The following is a 23,734-nucleotide window of genomic DNA, read 5'->3' as shown; positions in this document are numbered from 1 at the left end:
TTTGAAGATGTACGCTATGATCCAAGCTATGGCAATTTTAACTGCTCACAAATCAGTAATGGTGAGCTTGCATTATTTAGTACAGATCCATGCAGAGTTTGCACAATAACTAACAAAACAAATGAATGAATGGCAAACCACTGTGACACGATATATTGTCAGAACTTTTGCCAACAACACTGAGGAACCACAAGGAGTTTGTTTGCTCAAAGTAGAAATTTCACGAGAGGTAAAAAAGACGTGACATCGCTTTTATAAAAGCGGATTTAATAGGTGTGCTGGTAATGACTATCCCGGAGATCACGTGAAGTGAAGCACATACCACATGCGAGCTTTTTATGTTTGATTAACAAGGAACAAGGAGTGGCAGTTAAATCTAACACCTAACAATATAATGCCAATGCTTGGATGATGGATGTGAATCAACGGATCAGCGTGCCTTGTACCACAATATGGCTGCCATGAAGACGATGGAAAGCCTTTTTCGCCAATTGTTGCTTGCTTGGTGCGTCCCCAAGAAGACGTGCACACCTCTTGACTACAAGTAGCATGCTAAAAACACTTCTTGAACGATTTATTGGCTTACTGCAAATGTACACAGTGCTCCGAGCTGTGACACTGGCATTAACCGCACAAGCAGCGATATTATAGATGAGCAATGGAGTCCATACCCGGCAGAATGTGCTGCAGGCTTCACAACCATGTTTTAATGCAAGATCACACTTCATCTTGGGGTATCATTTGAATATTGAGCTCTTGCTGTCTGGTCCTATGTGCTTTCACTGGAGTTCCCATGAAAATGAATGAAAAAAGGCGGTAAAGTGTAAGGCGATACACTATGACATGCCTTTGCTCTGTCTTGAGGGTCGACCTGCCTGCACAGGCCAACTAAAAGCGCGTGTACAAGAAAAGGCACATGAACACTGCAGCGACTGGACAGATTGGTACAGCAAAAGCAAATAACGGCGTGAAAAAGCTAGGATCATGGAAGTTAATTAAAAAATTTCTCGTCGTCCTCTTCCTCAATACAATAAATGAAAATAAGTTGCGAACTCTCACCATATTTGCGGAAGACAGTTTTTAATTGGCTGATAAATACATTATTACTCTTTTCAATCTTTTCGATGCTTACTGTGGTTTACAAGCTCAAAAACCCTTATAATTTAGCCCTTTTTCAAGTTAATGAGCACAGAAAGATCGTTAGGGTCGACTTTTAGGTTGGTGGCCAAGCATGACTCTGCTTATACATGCACGGATATATTTTATCCATAGGGCTGTGAATATAAGAGGTTGATCTGATGTGATTTATAATTGTATAATTATGAAAAAAATGCTTACATATAATACAACTACAACGCCTAATATGTGTGTTTATTGTACCATTGGGGGAAGGCATGCCTAGGACGCGGAAATGCCCACAAAAAATACTTCGCTTACGGCGACATATTTTCGTAACGCAGTGTCCATTCCTGCTAGGAGTGGCAGTCTTCTGAGAATGACACCGGAACGGCGTTCTAATCCTTCGACTTGATACGCGCAGCAACGAGCTGCCGTTAAATAATAAAAAAAATCTGACGCCTTATCAGAGCGATGGCATACGCCGCGAGCGCGCTTGTCGACACATCTTGAGGGATGCTTCTCACACCAAGCCCAAGGCAGAGAGCAGGACGTGCACCCCTTGGAACGCGAAATGGACGTGCTATTATGGGACAGCTAGGTGACACTCGTGGCACACAACTATAACTCTATGGGAAGCTCTTTGTTGAAAAAAGGTTATTTGTAAACGCAAGAACGTTCTGCTAGCTCTTGGTTGTTCGAGACAAGGACGTGGGTATTGCTGACGCACCGCATGTTATGCGTGGGGAGAGGAGGAGAAAAGGGCTGAACACTTGATACTTTTCTGAAAGGGGCTTCACCCGACAGTTGAAAGCAGCGGGGCTGATTTATTCAAAGCATTAGGGTTTAAGGACAGTGGAGAAAAATTAGATTTTAAGCGCGTAGAAATAACCGAGTGAAGGTTATCTGACTGGGGGCTAAAATCAAGACAAGAGCGAAATATCACGAGTCATGGCTAGGTGGCTTGAGCCACCTCCCGATTTAAAGAGTTAGACCTTATCCAACTATCCGTGAATCTGAACCAGCGGCTGTGCGTCCTGAATAATTCTACCCCCGATAGTACACGATAAGCGTCAATATGCGAACTCGGCAGCTTATTATCACAGAATATGGAATATGCATAGGTCTCAATCTAACTTTATGGCTATAATATCCTGTGGCTTGCACTTTCTTCACCAAGAATTTCTTCTCTTCTGCAGTTTTTACATCTAACGCAAAGAAAAGTTGGGCGGAGATAAATTGCCAATAAAAAAAAAGACAATAAACATCACAAACATGTTTTTCTACCTCCTGTCGTGCAATTTTGACCACTATGTCAGGATCATGTGGTGGTAGACAATCATGCATACCTTTGAATATATCGTAAAGCTACAATGATCTGCTACTGATAGGTGTGTCATGTTAGGGTTTTAACTAACTGAAGACGTATTAAGACACTGTGATGAAATTCTGATTCTTCTTGAAAGGAAAATGTTTCCAATACGGAGGCAAACAAGAATAAGAACAATGATGATATATGTTTTATCACTACTGCTATAGAGCCCAGGTCAGTTTCTGCCACACTGTTTGTTGCTTCGAGTTGGCGAAATTCAGAAGACAGGTGAATAATATTAACTAGTTAGCCGCTTAACTCATTTTCTATAATTAACTTTTTTACTGTTAGAGTTAGGCGCCTGGTTGCAATTAGAGATTTGTAGCCGGTCGTTAGTGATCGCCATACCAGTTTATATAATTTCGAAAACGCGATTACCCTCGGGGCTGTGGCTCGACAAAATTGGGCTATTTCGACTAGTTATGTGCACTGGAGGGGTTGCTTTGCCTTCATGTTCTACGACTGCGCATGTATTTTGGCACGATGTAGCCAAAATTTGTTCGGCCACATTGCTGAGGGTAATCGCGTTTTAGAAATTCTAAAAGCTGATATGGATATTACCGCAGCGGTCGCCTATTGGTCTGAGCATCGGCCTCGCATGCGGGAGGTGCGGGGTTCGATTTCCAGTGTCGCCGGGTGCCCACCGGTGATACAGTGGGTACAAGCTTTCCCCTGGTCTGGTGCTCGGTTTATTTAGAGTGAAATGCTTGGGAAACGGGTCTTTGGCGCCGCCTTGAGTAGATGAAAGTACCTTGTGCCATGGCGCTCATTGGCCACAGATGCCCTTGCGCCATAAAAATCCATCATCATCATCATGATATGGGTATAACTAATGACTGCCTACAAACCTCTAATTGCAACCGGCTGTTTAACTGTAATAGTTAAAAGTTAACTATCAAAAATTAGTTAACCGGCTAACTAGTTAACTTTATTCTCCTGCTTTCTGATGGCCGCCAACGCAGGTATTATTGTGCTGCAGAAGCTGCCTTAATTCCTTAAAAAAAGACTATTTTGAGCTTTTTGGAATAATGAAAATATTGTTACTCTCTCGCCACATCAGTTGGCACGAGTACTGCATGTTCTACTGCATGCTCCGGGCTAACAACACTCTACATAGATACATCAGTGACTGATCTTTCTCAAGTATCTTTCCCAGTTTCATTCTGTATTGCAGCTTGTGCTTTCCCTTACAGTTTGTAAGGCAAGAATAAAAGCAAGATAAGAAAAAAGCAAACATGCGTACGTTGATGCAGAACTCCTTTGCCAAAGTTGAGCGCCACGATGACCACATTGATCGCAAGGAGCAGTCGAACCACCAGGGCCACTGCAGCACATGCCACTGTGGATAGGTACAGTTCCGTCCATGATTCATGTTTATGTAGCTGCACAAGAGGAGAGCATCAAAGTTACTTAATATTGGATAGTCGTTTAAGTTTCTCAAGAGGCACTCTTCAAGTAGACATTCACCACTGGCTCTCAAACTATATGCACAATGTGCCGGGCGCCAAGTACCTCAAAATGACCACGCAACGTTTTTAGAGACATTTTCACTTCTGCCTTTTCTTTTTGGCAACTTTTTCTGAATTTGTGACATGTCAACAGTGTGGCTCTCGCAACTACCGTATTTACACGTATATAACCCGATAACGAATATAACGCGAAGAGAGAATTTGAGACCTCTAGAAAATGAAACAAAAATATATTACAATTTTAAGACGGACTCTGCCTATTCAAGCCTATTATAAACCGAGGGAACGCAAAAAATGTAGATGACACGTGTGGCACGTACGGAGGAAACAGATACGTCGATGTTATTAGAGATGTAACAGTTTAAAATGCGCACGATGTAATTCTGCGCAGTAATTAAGCTTTTGATACGTGATACGTTGATGCACGCACTCTCGTACACAGCAGCACCCGACGTCAGCCAGGCGAACGCTGCGTTTCGTGCTGCGCGAACTCTACGCCAGTTTGACGAATGTAGCGCGAGATACGTTCTTGAACCGATGAACGAAAGCTAGAAACTCGCGTTATATTAGAGTAAAAACGGTAACTGGAAACCAGCGATTAAGGTAGCTCTTTTGGCAAAACTGAGCTTTTATAGTGTAATGGACCTGCACACAGCTGTGGTGAACTGGCAAGTCGTCCATTTCCGACCCAGTACTGCACATCTTCTATACTGGCCGTTGAATTATGACACACTTACCTAACACTAGCAGTTAAACAGTTAAGAGACACATCCGACAGTCTAGCTGCTCCGACTCGTCAACCAGTATAGTCATAAAGATGTTCTGAAAAATACGCGACGAACGAGGACAAAAGCAGAACGCACACTACAGGACTAGCGCCAGTTTGTGTTCTACTTTCGCCCTCGTTCGTCGGGCCGTTTTCATTACGTCTTCAAGCATGAACCAACAAACCCAAGCAAGAGTTTTACAGTCACAAAATACCACCAATTTCACCTGCATAGGTTTTAACATCACAAAACACTCATGATACGAAGGGCAGAAATACTGACATGAGTTAAAGCCCAAATATACTTCAACAGAAGAAGATAAGACCTTTAGATAAGAGGATATACACGCGCCAATCTTACGGTGGTGCTGTGGAAAGGGCGATGTCGCAGTACAAATAAATAAGTAAATAAACGATGCACGGATGCACGGCAATTGCAATGCAAAAGGCAGCGTGTGGGAGAAATGTGGCACCGGAAATAGCTGGAACATGATTTTCCCATATGGTCCTTTTCGTTTGCTTGGGAAACGCACCTCACCTATTGGAAGGAATGTTTTAACTGCACATGTTAGAATGAGAAGCATGTGATTACTGCTCTTTTCCTACCGCAGGACACCCTCGTGCTTGACAGGATTATGAGCTTGCTAAAATAAGGAAATATTTATGAAATAAGGTAGAGAACACTCACATCTATTAGCAACTTTGTTACCATCGCCACATTTACTAACAAAGCCACGTATGCGTGTGTTAGGTAAAAAAGGAAAATAGTATGTCATTGCTCACTTGAAGACAGAAAGAATGAAATGCAGACGAATTACAGACTTCTGATACAATACTTTTTACATGAACGTCATGGCGTGAACTTCCTTAATTTCTCTGTGAACAAACGTGCCATTCTGAGAGCTCCCATTCTTCAAAACAGCGTCAGAATACTTGAAGTTGGCGATTAAGGCTATTTGATTTGAAGCCTGAATAAAACAATGAAACTACATGTAGAAAAATACATTGTCACTAGTCGTCTGCGCATTCTACTGTGAGTGAATGTGGAGAGATGGACGTCCACCTCGAACAGCGTGTAAACATAAAATTCTGTGTGAATTTTCGCAAGACAGCCACACAGACGTATGAGCTTCTTCGTGACGCCTACGGCAACGAGACATTATCGGGGGCGCGAGTTTTCGAGTGGCACAAGAGGTTCGTTTCGGGGAGAACGTCGGTGGAAGACGACACAAGGCAGGGACGCCCTTCAACCTCACGGAATGAAAAGAACGTGGCTCGGATCAGGGAAATCTTTCAGCAAGACCGCTCCATTACAGTCCGCATGCTATCATATGCTCTCGACATTAGTAAGACTTTAGTTCATGTTTTGGGCGTATATGTTCTTTTCTTTGTCTTTTAACAATATATCCTCGCAGTGCCTCTTAATTTTTTTTTCTACCTTGTCTTTGTTAACCACGCTTTGTTGTCTTCGTTGTATTTTTCCATGTAGAAGGGGGCCCGGACTCCTTCAAGTGAATTTTTTTCACTTTTCTGTCTGGGCCTACCTACATCGTCCTGATGTAAATAATGACGAACTTGAACTTGAACTTGAACATGCCACCTAATTTTGCATGAAAACTTGGGGAAACGAAAGCCGAATGTCAGACTTGTGCCGCACTCCCTCACACAGGACCAGAAGGACAAGCGTGCATCAGTGAGTGCTGATTTTCTCTCCGAGGCAGGGAAGGATGCTGCATTCGTCGACAGCATCATTGCTGAAAACGAAACATGGTGTTTTCAATACGATCCTCAAACAAAGAGGCAGAGCGCCGAATGGCGGTCCACAAGCTCTCCGGCGTCGAGAAAGGTGCGGCGACAGAAGACCAAAACAAAGACGATGCTGATAGTTTTTTTCGATGCCAGAGGTGTCATACACCACGAGTTCGTCCCACAAGGGCAGATGGTGAATCAGGAGTTTGATATCCGTGTGCTCCAAGACATGCATGATGCACTGCGACGCCTTCGCCCTGACTTATGGGCATCTGGACAATGGAGCCTTCTTCATGATAACGCAAGGCCGCATAATGCTCTCAGCGTGACAAAATTTCTCGCCAAGCACATCATTACTCTACTTCCCCATCCGCCATACTTGCCTGACCTCTCTCCATGCGATTTTTTTCTGTTTCCTCGTGTGAAGAGATCCCTAAAAGGTCGCTGGATGGGGAGCGTGGAGGCCATTCAAGAGGCCACGACAAAGGAGCTGACAGCCCTGCCAAAAGAAGCGTTTTCCAACTTTTTCCAAGACCTCGAGAAGCGTTGGAAGCTGTGCGTAGACTGCAAGGAAGTCAATTTTGAAGGTGTATGAGGCTCTAACTATACACTTATCTAACCAACGAACAAAAGAATATTGGATGTACAGTCATCCCCGGTGACATGTTTTTTAAACTTGATTTTTAAATGAAAGAACAGCAAAGAAAGTGTTACTGCACACTGTTGTAAAAAAAAAAAAACAACCTTCGGTGTACCTTGGAGGACACAGTGCATTCCTTACACAGAAGGAAGTAGGAGGTGATACTGTCTAGAGCTTCTGCTGTTAAATCATAAAAGCTTTATCGATGTTGTGTCACGTAAATTGGTTTAAAGAGTGATGGCAGCACAGCAGAATATTGATGATACGATCCCGGTTGATACGAATTTCGGGACGATATGATTTCGCGAAGTTACCTCGCCAGAGTGTGTTATGAGTAATAGATTTTAGTATTCTGAACACTCTGCCGTGCCACTACGGATGACAGTAACGCGCGGGTTCGTGACCGCACCCTTGAGCGCTGAGTGGTGGTTGCATAACTGCTGACGTCGCAACGGCCAGTCACACGGTACGCACGCGGCCCATAATTTTTTTTTTATTGCGACAGTGTGCCTGCTGGCTTCGCCATCGTCACAATCGTCAGTCGCGCGGTCGTATGTCAGCTGTGAAGAGACCTGTGTGAGTGGAGTTACTGTGTTTCTACCCACGGATCTTGTTCGTTTTGTGAGACGAATTGCAGATGATACGAATATTGTGAGGTTAATATCTTCAAGATTCTACTGTTATGTGGTGACACATGGGCTACCAGGGACGCCGTAGGGAAGGCTCCGGATTAATTTAGACCATCCGAAGTTATTTAAGGCGTGCCAACATCTCATAGCGCAGGTACATTTTTGCATTCGGTCTCCGTCGAAATGCGGCAGCCGCGGACGGGATTCGATTCCGCGACGTTGGTATCTGAATTGCAAAGCCGCTGAGCCGCATGGTGGGTAAGGTGCTTGAGAGAAAACTACTAAAAGGCGGGAACAAGACAAAAGGGAAAAGCCCCTGAACAATTTGTAAGCACAAAATTTCAAAACTATGTGCTCTGAAAAAATAAATAAATGTCAGGCTGCACGCCTTTCAAGCAAACTTAAGTTGCTTCTCTTTTCTGGAGTTAATGTGCAGTATAATTCAATCCAAAAAAAGATTATAGCATTCTACTGGTGCACTGTGTTGGGAAAGTATTTGTGGTTAAGTGTTTTCACTGCTTTATAAAATTTTTTTGAGGCGGGGGGGGGGGGGGGGGTGCAGAGAGGAAGGTAAGTAACTCACATAGTAGAAGTTGTAACATAAGTAGGCGAAATTGAAGGTCCACAGCAGCCCAAAAACACAGAGACAGCCTTTCTTTTCGTTGAATATCTGCAGTGAACAAAGAAAAAAAAACTTATAATATACTTTAGCGCTCCCACATCAGATTCTTTACTAATTTACAGCCTCTGTAGAAACGGAATTCTGTAATTATGTGCATGCGTGCAGTGGTGGAGTTTCACAAGATTTCGAGACAAAACTAGCTGATGCTGTAAACAATATAAGGGCACTTCTTCAATAGAAGGAGAAAAAAAATTTGAAGCAAAAGACAATATGCAATACACATGCAGAGATAGGACTCGCTAGCATGAAAATACAGCGGCTGCATGCACCAGCAGCAATAGGCTCACTTTACCCGTGTTTTATTTTATATTAACAATCTCAGAGAGATACTAGCAGCCAGAGTGACGTGTGCCCCCAAATTTAGTCAAAATCGCATGGCTGTTTCCAAAACATGGAGCTTTTAAGCTTAACATGTCGACCACTATAAACTCCTGCAATGCATAATGCATGGGCTAACTCATTTTCTTGGGTGGTAGCCGGTACATTCTTAGCTCAGCAGCTTTGAAAGCACTGGCTTCGATATATGCGCACAAAGAGAGCCTACTTTCATAATCCTAGGGCTTCTCCGCTGCCATAAAGAACACAATCCGAAAGAGAAGGCCAAAGGAGTTTCTTACGAAATTCTTTGCGTCAAGTACCCAGTGTCATACATAGGCAAAAAAAAACTTGAATTACGCAGCGCAAATGAGGTGTTCAAAAGGTGAACCAGCGGAGCAACACTGTGGAAAAGCATTGCGAGACATGCGACCACAGAGATGGCTTCAATGGGACAATTGGGTTTGAGACCGGGCTGAACCTACGAAGAAGACTGCTGCTTTTATTATGGCCCATTCAACAGATGCAGGTCATCGTTAATCGTACTCTTAGAATTGCCCCCTCCAGCCTAGGAATGAATACTGAACGTTGCCATGTCGTTTTAGCAGATGGCACAAGATTGACCAGCGTTTTGTCAGTATACTTTTAACACTGTATCAGTGATGGCAAAGCTAGGCCAACATAGACAGCTTTCTAAAATGGCATAGCCGGAGCCCTCCACTCCGGCACCCCTTTCTTCCTTTCTTCTTTCACTCCCTCCTTTATCCCTTTTACGGCGCGGTTCAGGTTTTTAACGATATATGAGACAGATACTGCGCCATTTCCTTTCTCCAAGAACCAATTATTATTATTATTATTATTATTATTATTATTATTATTATTATTATTATTATTATTATTATTATTATTATTATTATTATAGCCGATTCTGGCAAATATTGGGGGACTGTGGCTAACACGGCCCGTGATAGTCATGATTCCAAGATAGCACAGCCAGCAATGGCAAAGAGTGGGAGAATTCTGGCTAACGTGAGCCATGATAGCTATGACTTGATGACAGCACAGACAGTGCTGGAGAAGCGACGGAGAACCAGGGCCATCATTGATGTGTTAGTGAGTGGTTCAGCCACTATCAGATGATCATTGGGAACATTGGGCCCACTTAGGGCCATGCTTTGCCAACGGATCTCTAATATTGGCCCGCTCTAACGTGCTACCCGGGTTACGGTGTGCGCATATTTTAAAACCCAGTTATGCCTTGCACATAGTCACCCCAGTCAAGGTGATTCCGAAATGCTGAGTTTCTCACGAGGATTTACCAATGCTGGTGGCATTTCTTTTATTGCATGCGGATATGCCTTTCTCGTCATCTCGTGTTTCAGATGGCCGTTTGATCATCACAGTGGCGTTGTTACAATTTGGAGAAACAAATTTGAAAATCATGCAAACATACAAACAAATAGACATGATAGAATGCCATTTCTAAAGGTCATTGTGAAAAGGTGTAATGTGTTGCTGACGACAGCATTTTTCTGGATTGCACATGCTAGCCATAAAGAATGACGCGCACTCCACAGGCAATGTTATGAAACACGGAGCTCCTACAAACTAATAAGAGGATTCCATGATACTTGATACAATAACGGCAGGTGCTTTACACAGCCGTAACTTACAATTACATGACCAATGCAAATTCATGTAAGAGTGTAAGGGTTCTGGGGCGAAGTTATCAAATGCCGACTTAAACTGGACCCGCAGTGAAGACAGGTTGAAACATAAATCCAAAATTAAGTAAATGGAAAACGATTCATGTCGTATATGTTTACTGCAGACGTGGACGCTTGTGGGCGCATAATTTTCGTTTCTCAGTGGCTGCACAATGAGTTACCGGCCAGCCAGTGTGGCCAGCCAGAAGTCATGTCTAACCAATTTTTGGTCAACTGCTCAGGGGAATCCCCCAAGGTGGAGTAAATTTGTAATAAGGGAGTAATTACTAATTTGTAATAATGGAGTAATTGCTTTCCGTGGTAGCCGTATGGCTGCGTTCGGGTGGATGGCAATGAGCAATTGCTCCCTTATTACTAACCAATTTTGACCATGCAAAACGGGCTGACGAAATTTTCATAAGGCAAAACATCAAGGATATAAAGAAGAAACATCACTCACTGCGTAGTTCCCAATCACAGCAAAAGCTATGGCCACTGGTACCCCCACAGACAGCACAACGATCTCTGTCGTGTTCATAAGTATGCCGTCATTCATGACGAAGATCAACATGGTGATCTGTGAGCAAAGAGTAACAGCTGTCAAAGTGCATTTGGCCACAGAACCCTAGATGGCCAAAATTAGGCCAGGAACTGTGAACTGAAAAAAGAATCTGCAAATTTTGGCCCTTAAAAACAAGAAAACAGGCAGGGTGCTTGCACAATCAGCCGCTGATGGGGACACCTGCATTTTGATTCTTGATCTTCTCTGGCTTTTAAAGCTTCGTTTTTGGTGAGAGTGGTCTCTTTGTGATTAGAAGGTGATATCACATCGATACAGGCCAACTTCACTTTTTCCTCAGTCATATATCTGTGCAGAAGGCTAAGGTGGGCAGTGGTGCCCCTAATAGACACAGCGAAGAACGGGGAGCAAATTTAGTCCCGTATTGTTCCCTTCTATACAGAGGACATGAATGGGTGCTACTATGAATTTCGGCTCCACCCTTTTGAAGAAACCTGTGCATTCTACTGTCCTCAGTGTACCTTTAATATTGCAGATGGGGACAAGTGCCCCAGACTGCTTTTCCTCCATCATCTTTCATAACAAATATGTCATAATGTTTGCTAGGGTTGTGCGATGTGCAGTGGTGTTAGGCTTGAATAAAGATACAGTACTCACGGATTGAAATAGGACATTCGGAGCGCGTGGCCGTCGCTTCATGGAGCGCTGCCCGTAGACGCTCATGGAACCAAGGTGGTGCATTGTGGTATGGCGCGAGAGGGAGAACATCTACAAAGCAGAATTGTTCCTTCCAGTAGCCAATGATCCGGCCTGTGGTTTACCACATGCCTGCGTGGCACTGCAAGGCTAGCGCTCCGAATGTCCTATTTCAATCCGTGAGTACTGTACTCTTTTTTTACGGGTGTTAGTTTGCTACCAACGCAAATGACAAGAAATAAACTTGTCGTAAGCTTACTTGCAGCTGCAGATCGAAGAAGATGAGAGAGGAACACAGGAAAAGCATTCCAAACATTTCCTGCATTTCATCGCTGGCATTGATTTCGAACATCAGCCAGCGGTTGTTTCGATAGGTATGAGCTGTGCGCCCACCCAGGACCAGGATGAGGGGTAAGAACAACACGAGGGCAATTCCGAGTCGCACCTGCGTGTGACATGCACCTCATTCACATACAAATCATCACTGCACAAAAGATTTCAATAAAGTCACTTCCAGCAGAGGCAAAAAAAAAGAAATTAAGAATACAGTGACTGAAATGGAAAACAGCACACAAGCTCAAAACTCTGTAAATATCCTAAACGGAGAGCAAGACATCTGGAAAACTACAGCTGGGCAATATCTCCAGTTTTTTTTCTTACATTTAATGCGGCAATTTTGTTTGTGAAAAATACGCAAATAGGGAAAGATTTGATGGATATCCGAATATGGCAGTGTGAATGATGCGTTTTTTCAGTTTCATGGTGCAATGGCTGCATTTGAGAAACTAAAAAAAAACCAAGGCATAAAACAAGAAAAATCTGAGAACAGTCACCGCTGTGCAACGCGAGATTCAGCGACAGCTGTTCGGGTATTTACATTTTACGATACGTTGAGGTAGAGAATATGAGAGTGACTTCATATATGTTTATTTATGGTGCGATATTTTTTAGTTTTCCGCACATATTAGGTTTTCGATTAGTTCTCCCATCGGCCGCTCTAGGCACGCGGCGCCACCGGTGGCCCTCTCCTCGGGCGGCTCGCTAAAACAGCAGCTGCCACAGATGGCCGGTGCTACATTCCTTTACTCTCATCATATTCACCCTCTTCCTTCCACGCTAACCACTATCCGGTTATGTATTCCTATGCTCTCGACGTACCCTCCTCCTCCTACCTGGGTAACTACCCTCCGGGTGGTTCCCATTGCAGTCAACCTCCGCTTGCGCCTTGCACTCTAGCCATATAACTTCCCCCTTCCACGGTAACCATTCTCCTGTTAAGGTTTCATATGCTCTCATCATACCCTCCTCCTTCAGCGGTAACCATACCCCGCTTCGCGATTCCCCCGTTCTCGCCACATCCTTCTCCCTCCACGGTAACCACCTTTCATACAGTTCCCTTGGTAACCACCAGCCAGTTACGCCTTCCAACGCTGCCGCCGTACCTTCCTCCTTTGGCAGTAGCCATTCTCCTCCTCGCAGGGTAACTACCCTCCAGCTGGTTACCTTTGCAACCAACCATCGGTCGCGCCTTATACTCTCGCTGACCCTCCTCCTTCCATGGTAACATTTTTCCGGATGGTTCTCATAGTAAGTACCCTCCGGGTATGCCTTCCTACGCTCTCGCCATATACCCTCCTCCTTCCAGGGTGTCCGCTCTCCTGGGGATTCCCGAGGCAACAATTCACCCGTTGCGCCTTCTTTTACGGTCTCGACTTCCGCGGTAACTATTGTAACTATTGAACAGTAGCTAGACATAAGAAGTTGCGGTGGTAATTAGGTGGTAGCCTGGTACCACCTAGCAGGCCGTAGCTCCAAGCGACACTGGACCACATGCTAGCGTACATATCCGCATTTGGCCTAATTACCAAATCGACTGACATTTTTTTCAACATTATATTCATTACAATAATGCGATGTTTTATGTACATGAGCTATTTACAAACATTCAGACAACGGTGGCAAATCAACACACTTCAGCAATGAAGGACGCGAAAAGAGTCAATTCGGAGCACATAGCTAATAAATCATAACATGACACATGTAAGCAACAACGAACCAGAAAAAGGTAATGAACAACACAGCACTAAGGGTAAGTGCCACTCCGGTTCAAACTCGGTCTGGGCATACAATTATTTAGATGCAATACTCTTCTGGAACATCATGCAACGGACATTGAAAAAAAAGGCTTAATTTGACGCCGCATTCTGTACGATATCTCACTGCACTGTCATTTGTTGATGAACCCATAGATATACTATTTTTAATTGGATTACACAGCCTCTGGAAAACACGCATGATGGATCGAAATTGTGAATCTGTTGTTTCTGCTAAAGTCCATTTTAGTAGAACGACTACTAGGCTATCGCCGCCACCGCACACGCCTGCACCACACTCTCGCGCTATGCATTGCGGAGCGTCGTCCAACTTCCATGTCCAGCGCGAAGTTATGCGCCTTTCCTGTTCTCAAAACCAGCGCAAGGTTTGGATTCTTTTGATTATGGGAAAAGGAAAGGCGCATAACTGGCTCACCTGGGTCAGCAGACACCTCGATTGCGCTTTGAGGTATGTGGCGGTTGTGTCCACGACTCCACGTGCAAAAAAGAAAAAAAAAATAGAAGCGAGTTTTCGCGCAATAATTCGTACTTGACAATGCTAAGCCACCAGTCTTTTTTTCTTCTTCCTATCTTAAACCATTGTTCAATCTCTGTTTCCAATTTGCACTACCACGCACAAAAAAATAAAAAAATTAACCCACCTCCATGCTTTCTGTGGTCGCCATGACTGTTGGCTTCTTTTACAACTATCGACAACATTCATGATTGCATTTTTCGTGCTGCTTATTGTGAGATTAGCTTGTATTTACCAACACAGGGCGCCCCGATGCAATCTGACTGTGGAACCCTGTGCTGTATAACCTGTTTCCATAGTAAAGCATCAAAGAAAGTGTATTGATTGATTGAAAAATTTATCCAAACTAGCCCCTCAGTGCCCCTATTCGTGTCTGCTGAGCGCATTTACTGAGTGCATTTACCGCTTTTTGAATGAATGATGCACCAGATCCATGTCCAGAGATCACATCAGAGACCACATTGATGATGAGATAGACGGTGAGGAGAACAGTGCTCGCCATGAAGACAGCAATCTCTTGGTATCTTTCTTGGAGCATGCCATGTACAACGTAGAAGAAACAGAATACTGGAGGAAAAAAAAGACAATATAAAACACTAACAAGCACACACTAAACGCACTAAGAACAGGTGCACCTCCACTTAAATCCTTAAAAAAATTATTAATGCATTCTTACACTGGCTACATCGAGGGCGCCCATGAGGGACTCGGAAGTGGACAGGCCCATGTGTCCCATCGATGATTGCACGACTGTTTGTCTATATTCGTTCACCTGTGCGTAGCATGTACAGTCTTTGTCAAAAATATACAGTCCAAAGGGTCTGCTTCTGAGCCCTGCCGCGCGGCTCCTCTTGCATACCCAGAGACCCTAATCTCACGAAGCCGAGACAAACATAAGTTCAGCGCCTGTGTCGTCTTCTCTTTCCTAGGTCCGTTGTCCGCTTTGCTCTGTATCACAATATGAACTTAAGTCGTCAGCCCTCCCAAGCTTAGGACTTTCAGATGTGCTTAATAGCCGCGCTACACGGCTTGGAAGCAAATCTCTTGGACTGTATATTTTTGACAAACACTGTACTTATCACCAAAGCCTGTTCCCATGCAGGAATTATTGTTACTTACACTGTGAGCTACCCATTGCGCCAATTAAAATGCAACATGAGGAACTGAAGCAGCAGACACACTTGTGTGAGTGATCCACAGTTCATTTCTTTTAAGTTGTGCAGATTGCGAAAGTAGATGGCGCCTCAGTATGTGCTGTCGCTCAACATCACCCTGCTGCTCCAGTCGCATATAAGAGTTGTGACTGGAGCTTACTTTTTATTTTACTTTGCCACAGCAGTAAGAGACGAAGGACGAGGAATGGATAGGTAAGAAGGTAAAGCAAATGAAGGTTATAGTTGCCTGCCGTTCACTGGCTGAAAAAAAAAAAACAGAACGAAATGAACAAGCGTCGATGGGGCGAACTGAGGGGACCTCCTCGACACTTCCTATTTTGTTTTGTGTTGTCCGGAATCCCATTTTCCTGCCTTCTTTCTACAGTTGAACAAGGTAACGAAGGAGAAAAAGAGAGGAAAGGAAGGAAGAAAGAATTGAAATGGTTGGCAGGAGAAGTTCGCAGGAAACGTCGCGAAAAAACAGTGTGGTAAAAGGAAGACATTAACACACGCGCACGCTACTTTTAGCGTCATTTCTTGTTCGTGAAACCATGTACCATCCTGGCAAAACAGCCACACTTCTCAAATTTGCCGCACCATAACAGCCTGTCGCTCTCCATTAGTGCACCTCTATAGTAACGTGTCACAAGAGTTCAGGGCTAGCGATCAAATAATTCTGTTATCTCTCTGCGGGAAGCCGTACAGATCCTCAAGAGCAATGTTCACGGTGTTCACATAATTCCACACTGCGGGAAGCCTTACAGAGCATCAAGTACAATGTTCACGGTGTTCACATAATTACACACTGCACCGAGCACTCCTACTACCTCACGGTAGGGTACATCAATAGGTTAGCACCGACAGCTTGTTAATGCGCTAGCGTTAAGGTGGTGGTGGTGATGGAAACATTTATTGCCAATACTACAGAGGGTCGGGACGGAGCCCCCTGCATGACACTTGGGAGCCCTCCCCGTTTAAGGAGGGCCCTCTTACAAATCAAAGGAGAGCCCTTGGAGGGTTATCCTACAGAGAGTGTTAGTAATGATCTTGCGCTGGTCCCGAGCTGAGGTACTGGCGAGTTAACGCTCCCAGTAATTTAGGGCCACCTCTGGCACAGTAGGATGTGGGAATGAGGGGGAAGTGAGTAGTATGTGTAGAAAGTCTCCAGGTTTGCCACAGAGCTTGCAGTTAGAGGGAAGTCGATCAGGAAAGCGTGCGTTGAGGAGGATGAAGTGTGGGGCTGTGCGTGTTTGTTGCGCCAATCGGCGGCTTGTGTGATGTGAGGGTCGGTGCATGGACAGCGCAGGTTCTCACTTTTTGCGGTAGTAGGTAAGGATGTCACAAAAGGACAGCAGGTGCTCCTCAGCATCCGAGGAACGCCGTTCCTCCAGAGCCCGGAAAGTAAGACCTCGGGCCAGCGAGTGAGTCTCCTTGTTAACTCGAATGCCCGCATGTGCGGGTGTCCAAAAAAGGGGTTACGGATTGTCGGGCTGCCAAGAACGCAAAAGGCGGCGGGTGGTGGGGCCACAGTGCCGCTGGCAAAGTTAAGAATAGCCGTTTTAGAGGGGAATGTTTCTATTTTTTTAATTTGTAGTGCTGAACAATGGAAGAGTAATACTTCTATTCATTATAAACCAGCAGAAAAAACAACCATGTAGCCGGTGGGATCCGAACTCACGACCTCCGAATTTCGCGTTCGGTGCTCTACCAGCTGAGCTACGCGACGGTTGTAAAATCTGTTCCTCTCGTGGGTATTTACATTTTGCGTGTAAGCGAACCTTGAGAGTGTTCACTAGCGTCACCCTCGTCCATAGCGGTGGACGTAGTACGTCCTGTATTACCGCGAGTGTGACGTGGAAGGTCATCTGACACACACACACACACACACACACACACACACACACACACACACACACACACACACACACACACACACACACACACACACACACACACACACACACACACACACACACACACACACACACACACACACACACACACACACACACACACACACACACACACACACACACACACACACACACACACACACACACACACACACACACACACACACACACACACACACACACACACACACACACACACACACACACACACACACACACACACACACACACACACACACACACACACACACACACACACACACACACACACACACACACACACACACACACACACACACACACACACACACACACACACACACACACACACACACACACACACACACACACACACACACACACACACACACACACACACACACACACACACACACACACACACACACACACACACACACACACACACACACACACACACACACACACACACACACACACACACACACACACACACACACACACACACACACACACACACACACACACACACACACACACACACACACACACACACACACACACACACACACACACACACACACACACACACACACACACACACACACACACACACACACACACACACACACACACACACACACACACACACACACACACACACACACACACACACACACACACACACACACACACACACACACACACACACACACACACACACACACACACACACACACACACACACACACACACACACACACACACACAATCCAGTGAAAAGAGAAATCCTGGCACGGTCAGTAGTAGTAAGAACGTAGCCCAACGTTTGAAACGATATATTGGCGTGTCAAACGTTGGTGTACGCTATATATATATATATATATAGACAAGGTAAAGGAAATGGGGAAATGGCCTCGTTTGACCAACATATGAAGGAAGCCAAGTCACCGAATCCATGGTGCATTGGGGAATGTTTCTATTTTTTTATTTGTAGCGCTGATCAGTGGGAGAATTAAACCTCGACTAATCCGTCGCTTAAAGAAAATGAGTTATAAAGCAGCAGAAAAACAACCATGCCGCCGGTGGGATCCGAACCCACGACCTCTGGATTTCGCGTCCGGTGCTCTACCAACTGAGCTACGGCGACGACTGTCCAATCTGCTGCTTTATAAGTAATTTTCTTCAAGCGACCGATTAGTCTAAATATTATTATCCCACTGATCAGGACTACAAATAAAAAAATAGAAACATTTATTTATTTTTTCCACAATACTGCATACCGTCATTTGAGTCCAGGCAGGGAGGGCAGGAAAATACATTTACTCAACACAAGAGCAGCTACATAGTAAAGCACAGAACAAAAATTTGTCTAATGTAGTACATAGATCTAAAGTAGCTCCCAGAGTGCCTCGTCAAAATCAACAGCCGATATCACTCGTAGAGGCAGGGCGTTCCATTCGTCAATCGTTTGCGGAAAAAAAGAAAATTTAAAAGCTTTAGTTTGCGCGAAGTATGGTGCTAAAGTGTGATCATGATAACGACGAGTTCTACGCGTTTCTGAAAACTGCACATAGGGGATTGGAGAAATGCCTAGTTTTCCATGAATTAGTTGGTGAATTAAGGATAGGCGGGCTATCTAGCGTCTGACTTGAAGTGGTTTAGTATCATTTGCTGCCATTAACGAAGATGGGGAATCAGTTCTATTGTACCTATTAAATATAAAACGTGCTGTACGTCTCTGTATATTTTCTAATTCTCTAATGTCTTTTTTTTTGCATGGAAGTCCCAAACGATGGCGGCATATTCGAGTTTTGGTCTTTTAAGCTATTGTAGGCTAATAGCTTGCAGCTGCTAGGTGCGCCCCTAAGTTTATAGGGAAGAAAACCGAGTTTACGTAAAGATGAGGATTTAATGTGGTCTATATGGTCATTCCATTTTAGTTGCGAGTTTATTACAACACCAAGATACTTATACCTTGGCACTTCTTTAACTGCACCCAATGCACCCAATGCACTTTGGATTCGGTGACTGTTGGCTTCCTTCATATATGTATCTGTGGTTCCGGCAATTGATGTGTGCTCGCGCACACACACACACAAACGCGTGAGCATATATAGAAACTGATACGCAGTCCGACAAACGCATATGAAGTACACACAAATACGGAGACACAAACTTAGACAAAGAACAATACTCAGGGCATTAGTAGGGTTTACCGTTCTATTTTACGTACAGCAAACTTCATACAAACTGATACAGCAGTTCTCAACGAGAGCGCCTCCGTGTTGCCTACATTTATGGCTGAAAAAAAAAAGAAACTGTAGACGGACGAATATGCAACTGCTAATTAAAGCCCTTATAACTGCTCCTTATTTCCTGTTTTGGGGAGGGCAGGAACGTTATAACGCAAGCATTTACTACGTGTCATTACTGCACTGATTTTGTTGATACAGTTTGTAGACTTCAAACTGGTGGTTGTAAAAGCCCATAGTATTCAAATGTACAACGATATGAATAATAACCTCCACTCTGGTCTGCAAATTTTATTCTCCGACATTAGTAAAAACAAAGAGAAAACAAATAAAACTGAAAAACATCAGCTGTGGCCAATGCACTGGGCCGTAGTCATTAGGAAGTTTGAGCGCTATAGTGCCCCGAAGCATTTCGATTAATGCAAAAGATACTTTGGTTGCAGAACGTCTACCGTTTGAATGCACACCAGGCATTTCAGCCAAGGTGAACCAGAATTTTTGAAAGTAGCCTCGTTGAGGTATGGAGGCGTCTACTGCGGCGCAATAATACCAGCGCTGGTGGACATCAGAAAACGGGTGATTAATGTTAACTAGTTAGCCATTTAACAATTTATGAAAATAAACTTTTTTGCTGTTACAGATAGGCACTTGTTTGCATTTGGAGTGTTTTAGCCGGTCTTTAGTAATAGCCATATCAGTTTTTAGCAGTTCCGAAACACAGTTGCCCTTGGCAGTTGGCTCGACAAAATATGGATAGTTCGACTAGTTACATGTACTGGAGAGGTTGCTCTGCCTGTAAGCTTTTGCTTTTCGAAAGCCCATGTATTTTGGTATGATGTAGTTCAAATCTGTTTGGCCACAACACCGAGGCAATTGCGTCAATTGGGTTTAGAAATTCTAAAGACTTATATGGCTATAACCTACGACCGGCTGCAAATCTGTAATTCCAATCAATATCCTAAACTGTGATAATTAAACGTCAATTATCAGAAATTAGTTAACCGGTTTACAAGTAAACTCCATTCACCTGTTTTCTGATGTCCGTTAATGCAGGTAGTATTGCGAGGCAGAAGCCGCCTTCATACCTCAAAAATGCCTGTTTAAAAATTGCTGGTTCACATTCGCGGAAACAACCGGTATATGACGATAATCGCAACGTAGTGGACTGTTGGTTTTAATATTGAGATACTTCTTTTTCTTTTGAAGGAATAAACATAAGCTTTTTTTTTTGCGTGAAAAAAGAGTGACACCTGCGCAAAAAAAAAAAAAATTACAGACCTAAATAGAAACATCTCGAAGGGGGATAAATGCGATGATTAAAAATTCTAGACATGAATTTACCAAACCTCCGTCTCAAAGCCGACAACTGCATTATCTGATGCAGTAAATCAAAATGTACAACTTACTTGACGTGAAGCACAACATGATGGCAAAAGTGTAATCATCCGAGGTCTTTGGCAGGGTTACCAGTCGCTCCACCGTGAAGCCCAAAGACACCAAAAGGCTTAACGATGAAACGGCAAAAAATTGCCATTCTTCTTTAGTAATTTTTCTCAATGACTTAACCTGGAATTACAAAATAATGAACTTATTAATATGCAGCCTGGTAAATTGTTAACGTAAGGCAGTGCAAGCCACCCTTACTCGGTCACTGGAATAAAAGGCAGTATTTCATAAGCACCACATTTTGCCTGCAAGTGGCTTCTTCAAGTGACATTCATTACTGGAAGAGAACACAGTTTTCCTTACGCAATACATTTCTGCTGGAAAATATTATTTCTTGAATACATGTGATGGTACAGTTACAACTTTTACAGTGACACGTGACTTGAATAATTATCTTGGACTGTGGTATGTTGGCTCGCTGCATGGAAAAATGCAATTCCATGAAAGGCAATTAAGTGAAGCAGAAAAACCTAGTGGAAAATACAACTGCTTTCTACTTATGTGTCACAGACAAAACCAAACCTCTTGAGGACGTCCTTAAATGGTGCAAACATCCTCATCCAAAACAGGACGTCCTCGAGACCTTTTGAGTGCATTATGTCCAAACGTCAAAACGATGTCCTGCGTCTGTACGACGTTGAACGACGCGAGGATGAAAATTTCTCAAATGTCCTATATACAAACGTCCTGTCGCTGAACAATGCTATGGCATTGCACTGAAAGTCCGCTCTATCTCGCACACGCGGCGCTTATTACATTAAAGTGCAGGTTTAATTAAAATAAATTTGTATGCGATAGTGACATAATAAAGAGAATAATTCTGATTTAAGAAATAATAGGTTTTCAGGACGCATCTTAAAATACAATTGCTGTTTAACCAGGATTTCTGTCGTTGGTTGGTATATATTTATACACTTTGGCCTACACTAGTTACACTTGCCCCAGTGACTTTGCCATTGAAGTGGTAAAATTGCCATTGAAGTGGTAAAGTCTAGGGAGAGCTGTAGACGCCAGTGTATAAAAAAAAACTGCACAAACAACCCGTGGGAACAGACAAAGGTGGTAATGAAACAAGTCAGTACTGCCAAGCGGGGTCCAACTTCTGCGTAATTAGTTTTTGTCAAAATCCGGCACGAAAGAAGGAAAAGAAAACCGTTTCGCAGTTCTTGCGAATGCATGCCCACAGAAAGTAAGCAAATGATAACGGGCATTCTCCGCGCCGTATCATCATCTCACGTCCCGAAAACCTCCGCGGCAATCTTGAAGACTTTCCGAGGATGTTGAGGACGAACAACAGGACCAGGTGAGGACATCTAAGGAGGACGCAGCGTCCTCAGGAATGGACTCTCAGAACGTCTCGAAGGCGCATTTGTGTTCTTGCGGCCATCGGCTAAACCTTTTGTAAAACAAAAATTATTGAACGGAACTTGAAATTTGTCAGTCAACACAAGAGTTTGGCATTCACGAGCACGGCAAGTGAAACAAGGCAATCCTAGATGACATATTGCGCGCGCGGGTACTTTAATCGTACACTTGTCAATAGGACTACTCGTGGCCGATCATGCGGCGGCGCCATCACACGGGGACATTTCAAACGCTACAGTGATCGTGCGAATGCGCTCGAAGGCTAGAAACACGCGCGCTGCGCGACATTTGAAAACTACGTCGTCGAGCGTGCGCCTGACGCCCCCGTAACTCCGCCAACTCTATCAACAGCAGCTGTCGAAACGGCAAAGCACGTTACCGGTCCGAAGAGCAACATGATCTGATGTTCCGCGCCAACCGATATTCCCAAGTGGATGCTAGTGGCCGGTGGGCTCTCTCGTTCTGTGGTGCCAAGTTCGCCACCGGCGTCGGCTGCTGCCTATTCCAATGAAGGTACGGATTTATATATCTGCGGTGCGCGCAACCACTGATACCGGCGGCGATACCTCCCACCTGCGGCTGTCGACACTTGCGTCATGCGCCGAAGCAGAGGTAGCAAGGGCACCAAGCCATTGGGGGGGGGGGGGGGGGACAAAAACCAGGAGTGGAGGAGTTAGTCTAGCGGAGTGTCACGCCCCTGCGCGCGCTCGCACTCCTTAGAATGGCGCGTGTTATCAATCGGCCCTAAGTCGCGATGGCTCTCTAAAGATAGCAGATATGGCCGTGAATGATCTCTGGTCGGTGTGGGAGAGGTTTTCAGTGGTAGCTACCACCCGTACTGCTCTGTACGTTCCTGGGCTTGCGCGATGACTTTCGCAGTGACTCTGGTGTTGCCTGCTGGCACCTGCTGGCTTACTCTGGTCGGCGGTCGGGCCGTCGCTTTGCCAGGCTCCGAGCGAAAGCTTCTGTTGGGCTGTGCGTCGATTCAGAAGTTTCGCTCGACAACTGGGCTATGCCGATGTGAATGGATACAGGAAAGGAAAACAGAAAGCAAGCAAGCTGTACCTGCCAACACTCTGAAGCTGGGCGAGTGCGCTCGTTGCTGTGTGCATGCAGGGCGCTTGGGCACCGTTATTAGGTCCACCGCACAAACTTTCAGCTCTCGGAGTTCCTGGTGTAAAAAGCACTTTCTTTTCATAACTTTTTTCCAGGAGGCCGCAACGTATGTATATAAAAATTTTAGTGCTTGAAGGAAAACTTAATGAAGAAGGTCCTTTTGTTTTTCATGAAACCCACACCATTGCTCTTTTGTTTGTACCGTGACCTGGAAGCAA

The 23,734-nt window shown here is 44.4% G+C and overlaps 1 protein-coding gene and 1 non-coding gene across 3 annotated transcripts; both read right to left on the bottom strand.

Moving 5' to 3' along the window:
• Positions 1-516: 516 nt before the first annotated feature.
• Positions 517-22,918, bottom strand: LOC144118569 (uncharacterized). Of its 2 annotated transcripts, XM_077651474.1 has the most exons (8): positions 22,780-22,918; positions 20,996-21,155; positions 14,692-14,855; positions 11,920-12,105; positions 10,905-11,021; positions 8,325-8,411; positions 3,732-3,870; positions 517-782 (listed from the first exon to the last, which is right to left on the bottom strand). In XM_077651474.1, the coding sequence occupies exons 1-8, from the start codon at positions 22,795-22,797 to the stop codon at positions 718-720; spliced, it is 936 nt and encodes a 311-aa protein (XP_077507600.1). In that variant the 5' UTR covers positions 22,798-22,918; the 3' UTR covers positions 517-717. The 2 variants fall into 2 exon arrangements, with proteins under 2 accessions (XP_077507600.1, XP_077507601.1); XM_077651475.1 differs by lacking the exon at positions 8,325-8,411.
• Positions 18,412-18,484, bottom strand: TRNAS-CGA (transfer RNA serine (anticodon CGA)). Its single transcript has one exon. It is a non-coding gene; the product is annotated as a tRNA-Ser (tRNA).
• Positions 22,919-23,734: the final 816 nt, after the last annotated feature.

The sequence above is a fragment of the Amblyomma americanum genome, chromosome 2 (assembly GCF_052857255.1).
Source record: "Amblyomma americanum isolate KBUSLIRL-KWMA chromosome 2, ASM5285725v1, whole genome shotgun sequence".
Lineage (NCBI taxonomy): Eukaryota > Metazoa > Arthropoda > Arachnida > Ixodida > Ixodidae > Amblyomma > Amblyomma americanum.
This window is presented reverse-complemented; position numbering and strand designations above follow the sequence as displayed.

Excerpts from the sequence above, each read along its gene's own strand:
- LOC144118569 (XM_077651474.1), bottom strand. Across the intron at positions 14,856-20,995 it reads CATGTTGTGCTTCACGTCAA|TATTCTGTTTCTTCTACGTT; the intron begins GTAAGTTGTACA and ends TTTTTCCTCCAG. Across the intron at positions 11,022-11,919 it reads TCTTCGATCTGCAGCTGCAA|ATCACCATGTTGATCTTCGT; the intron begins GTAAGCTTACGA and ends CTTTGCTCACAG.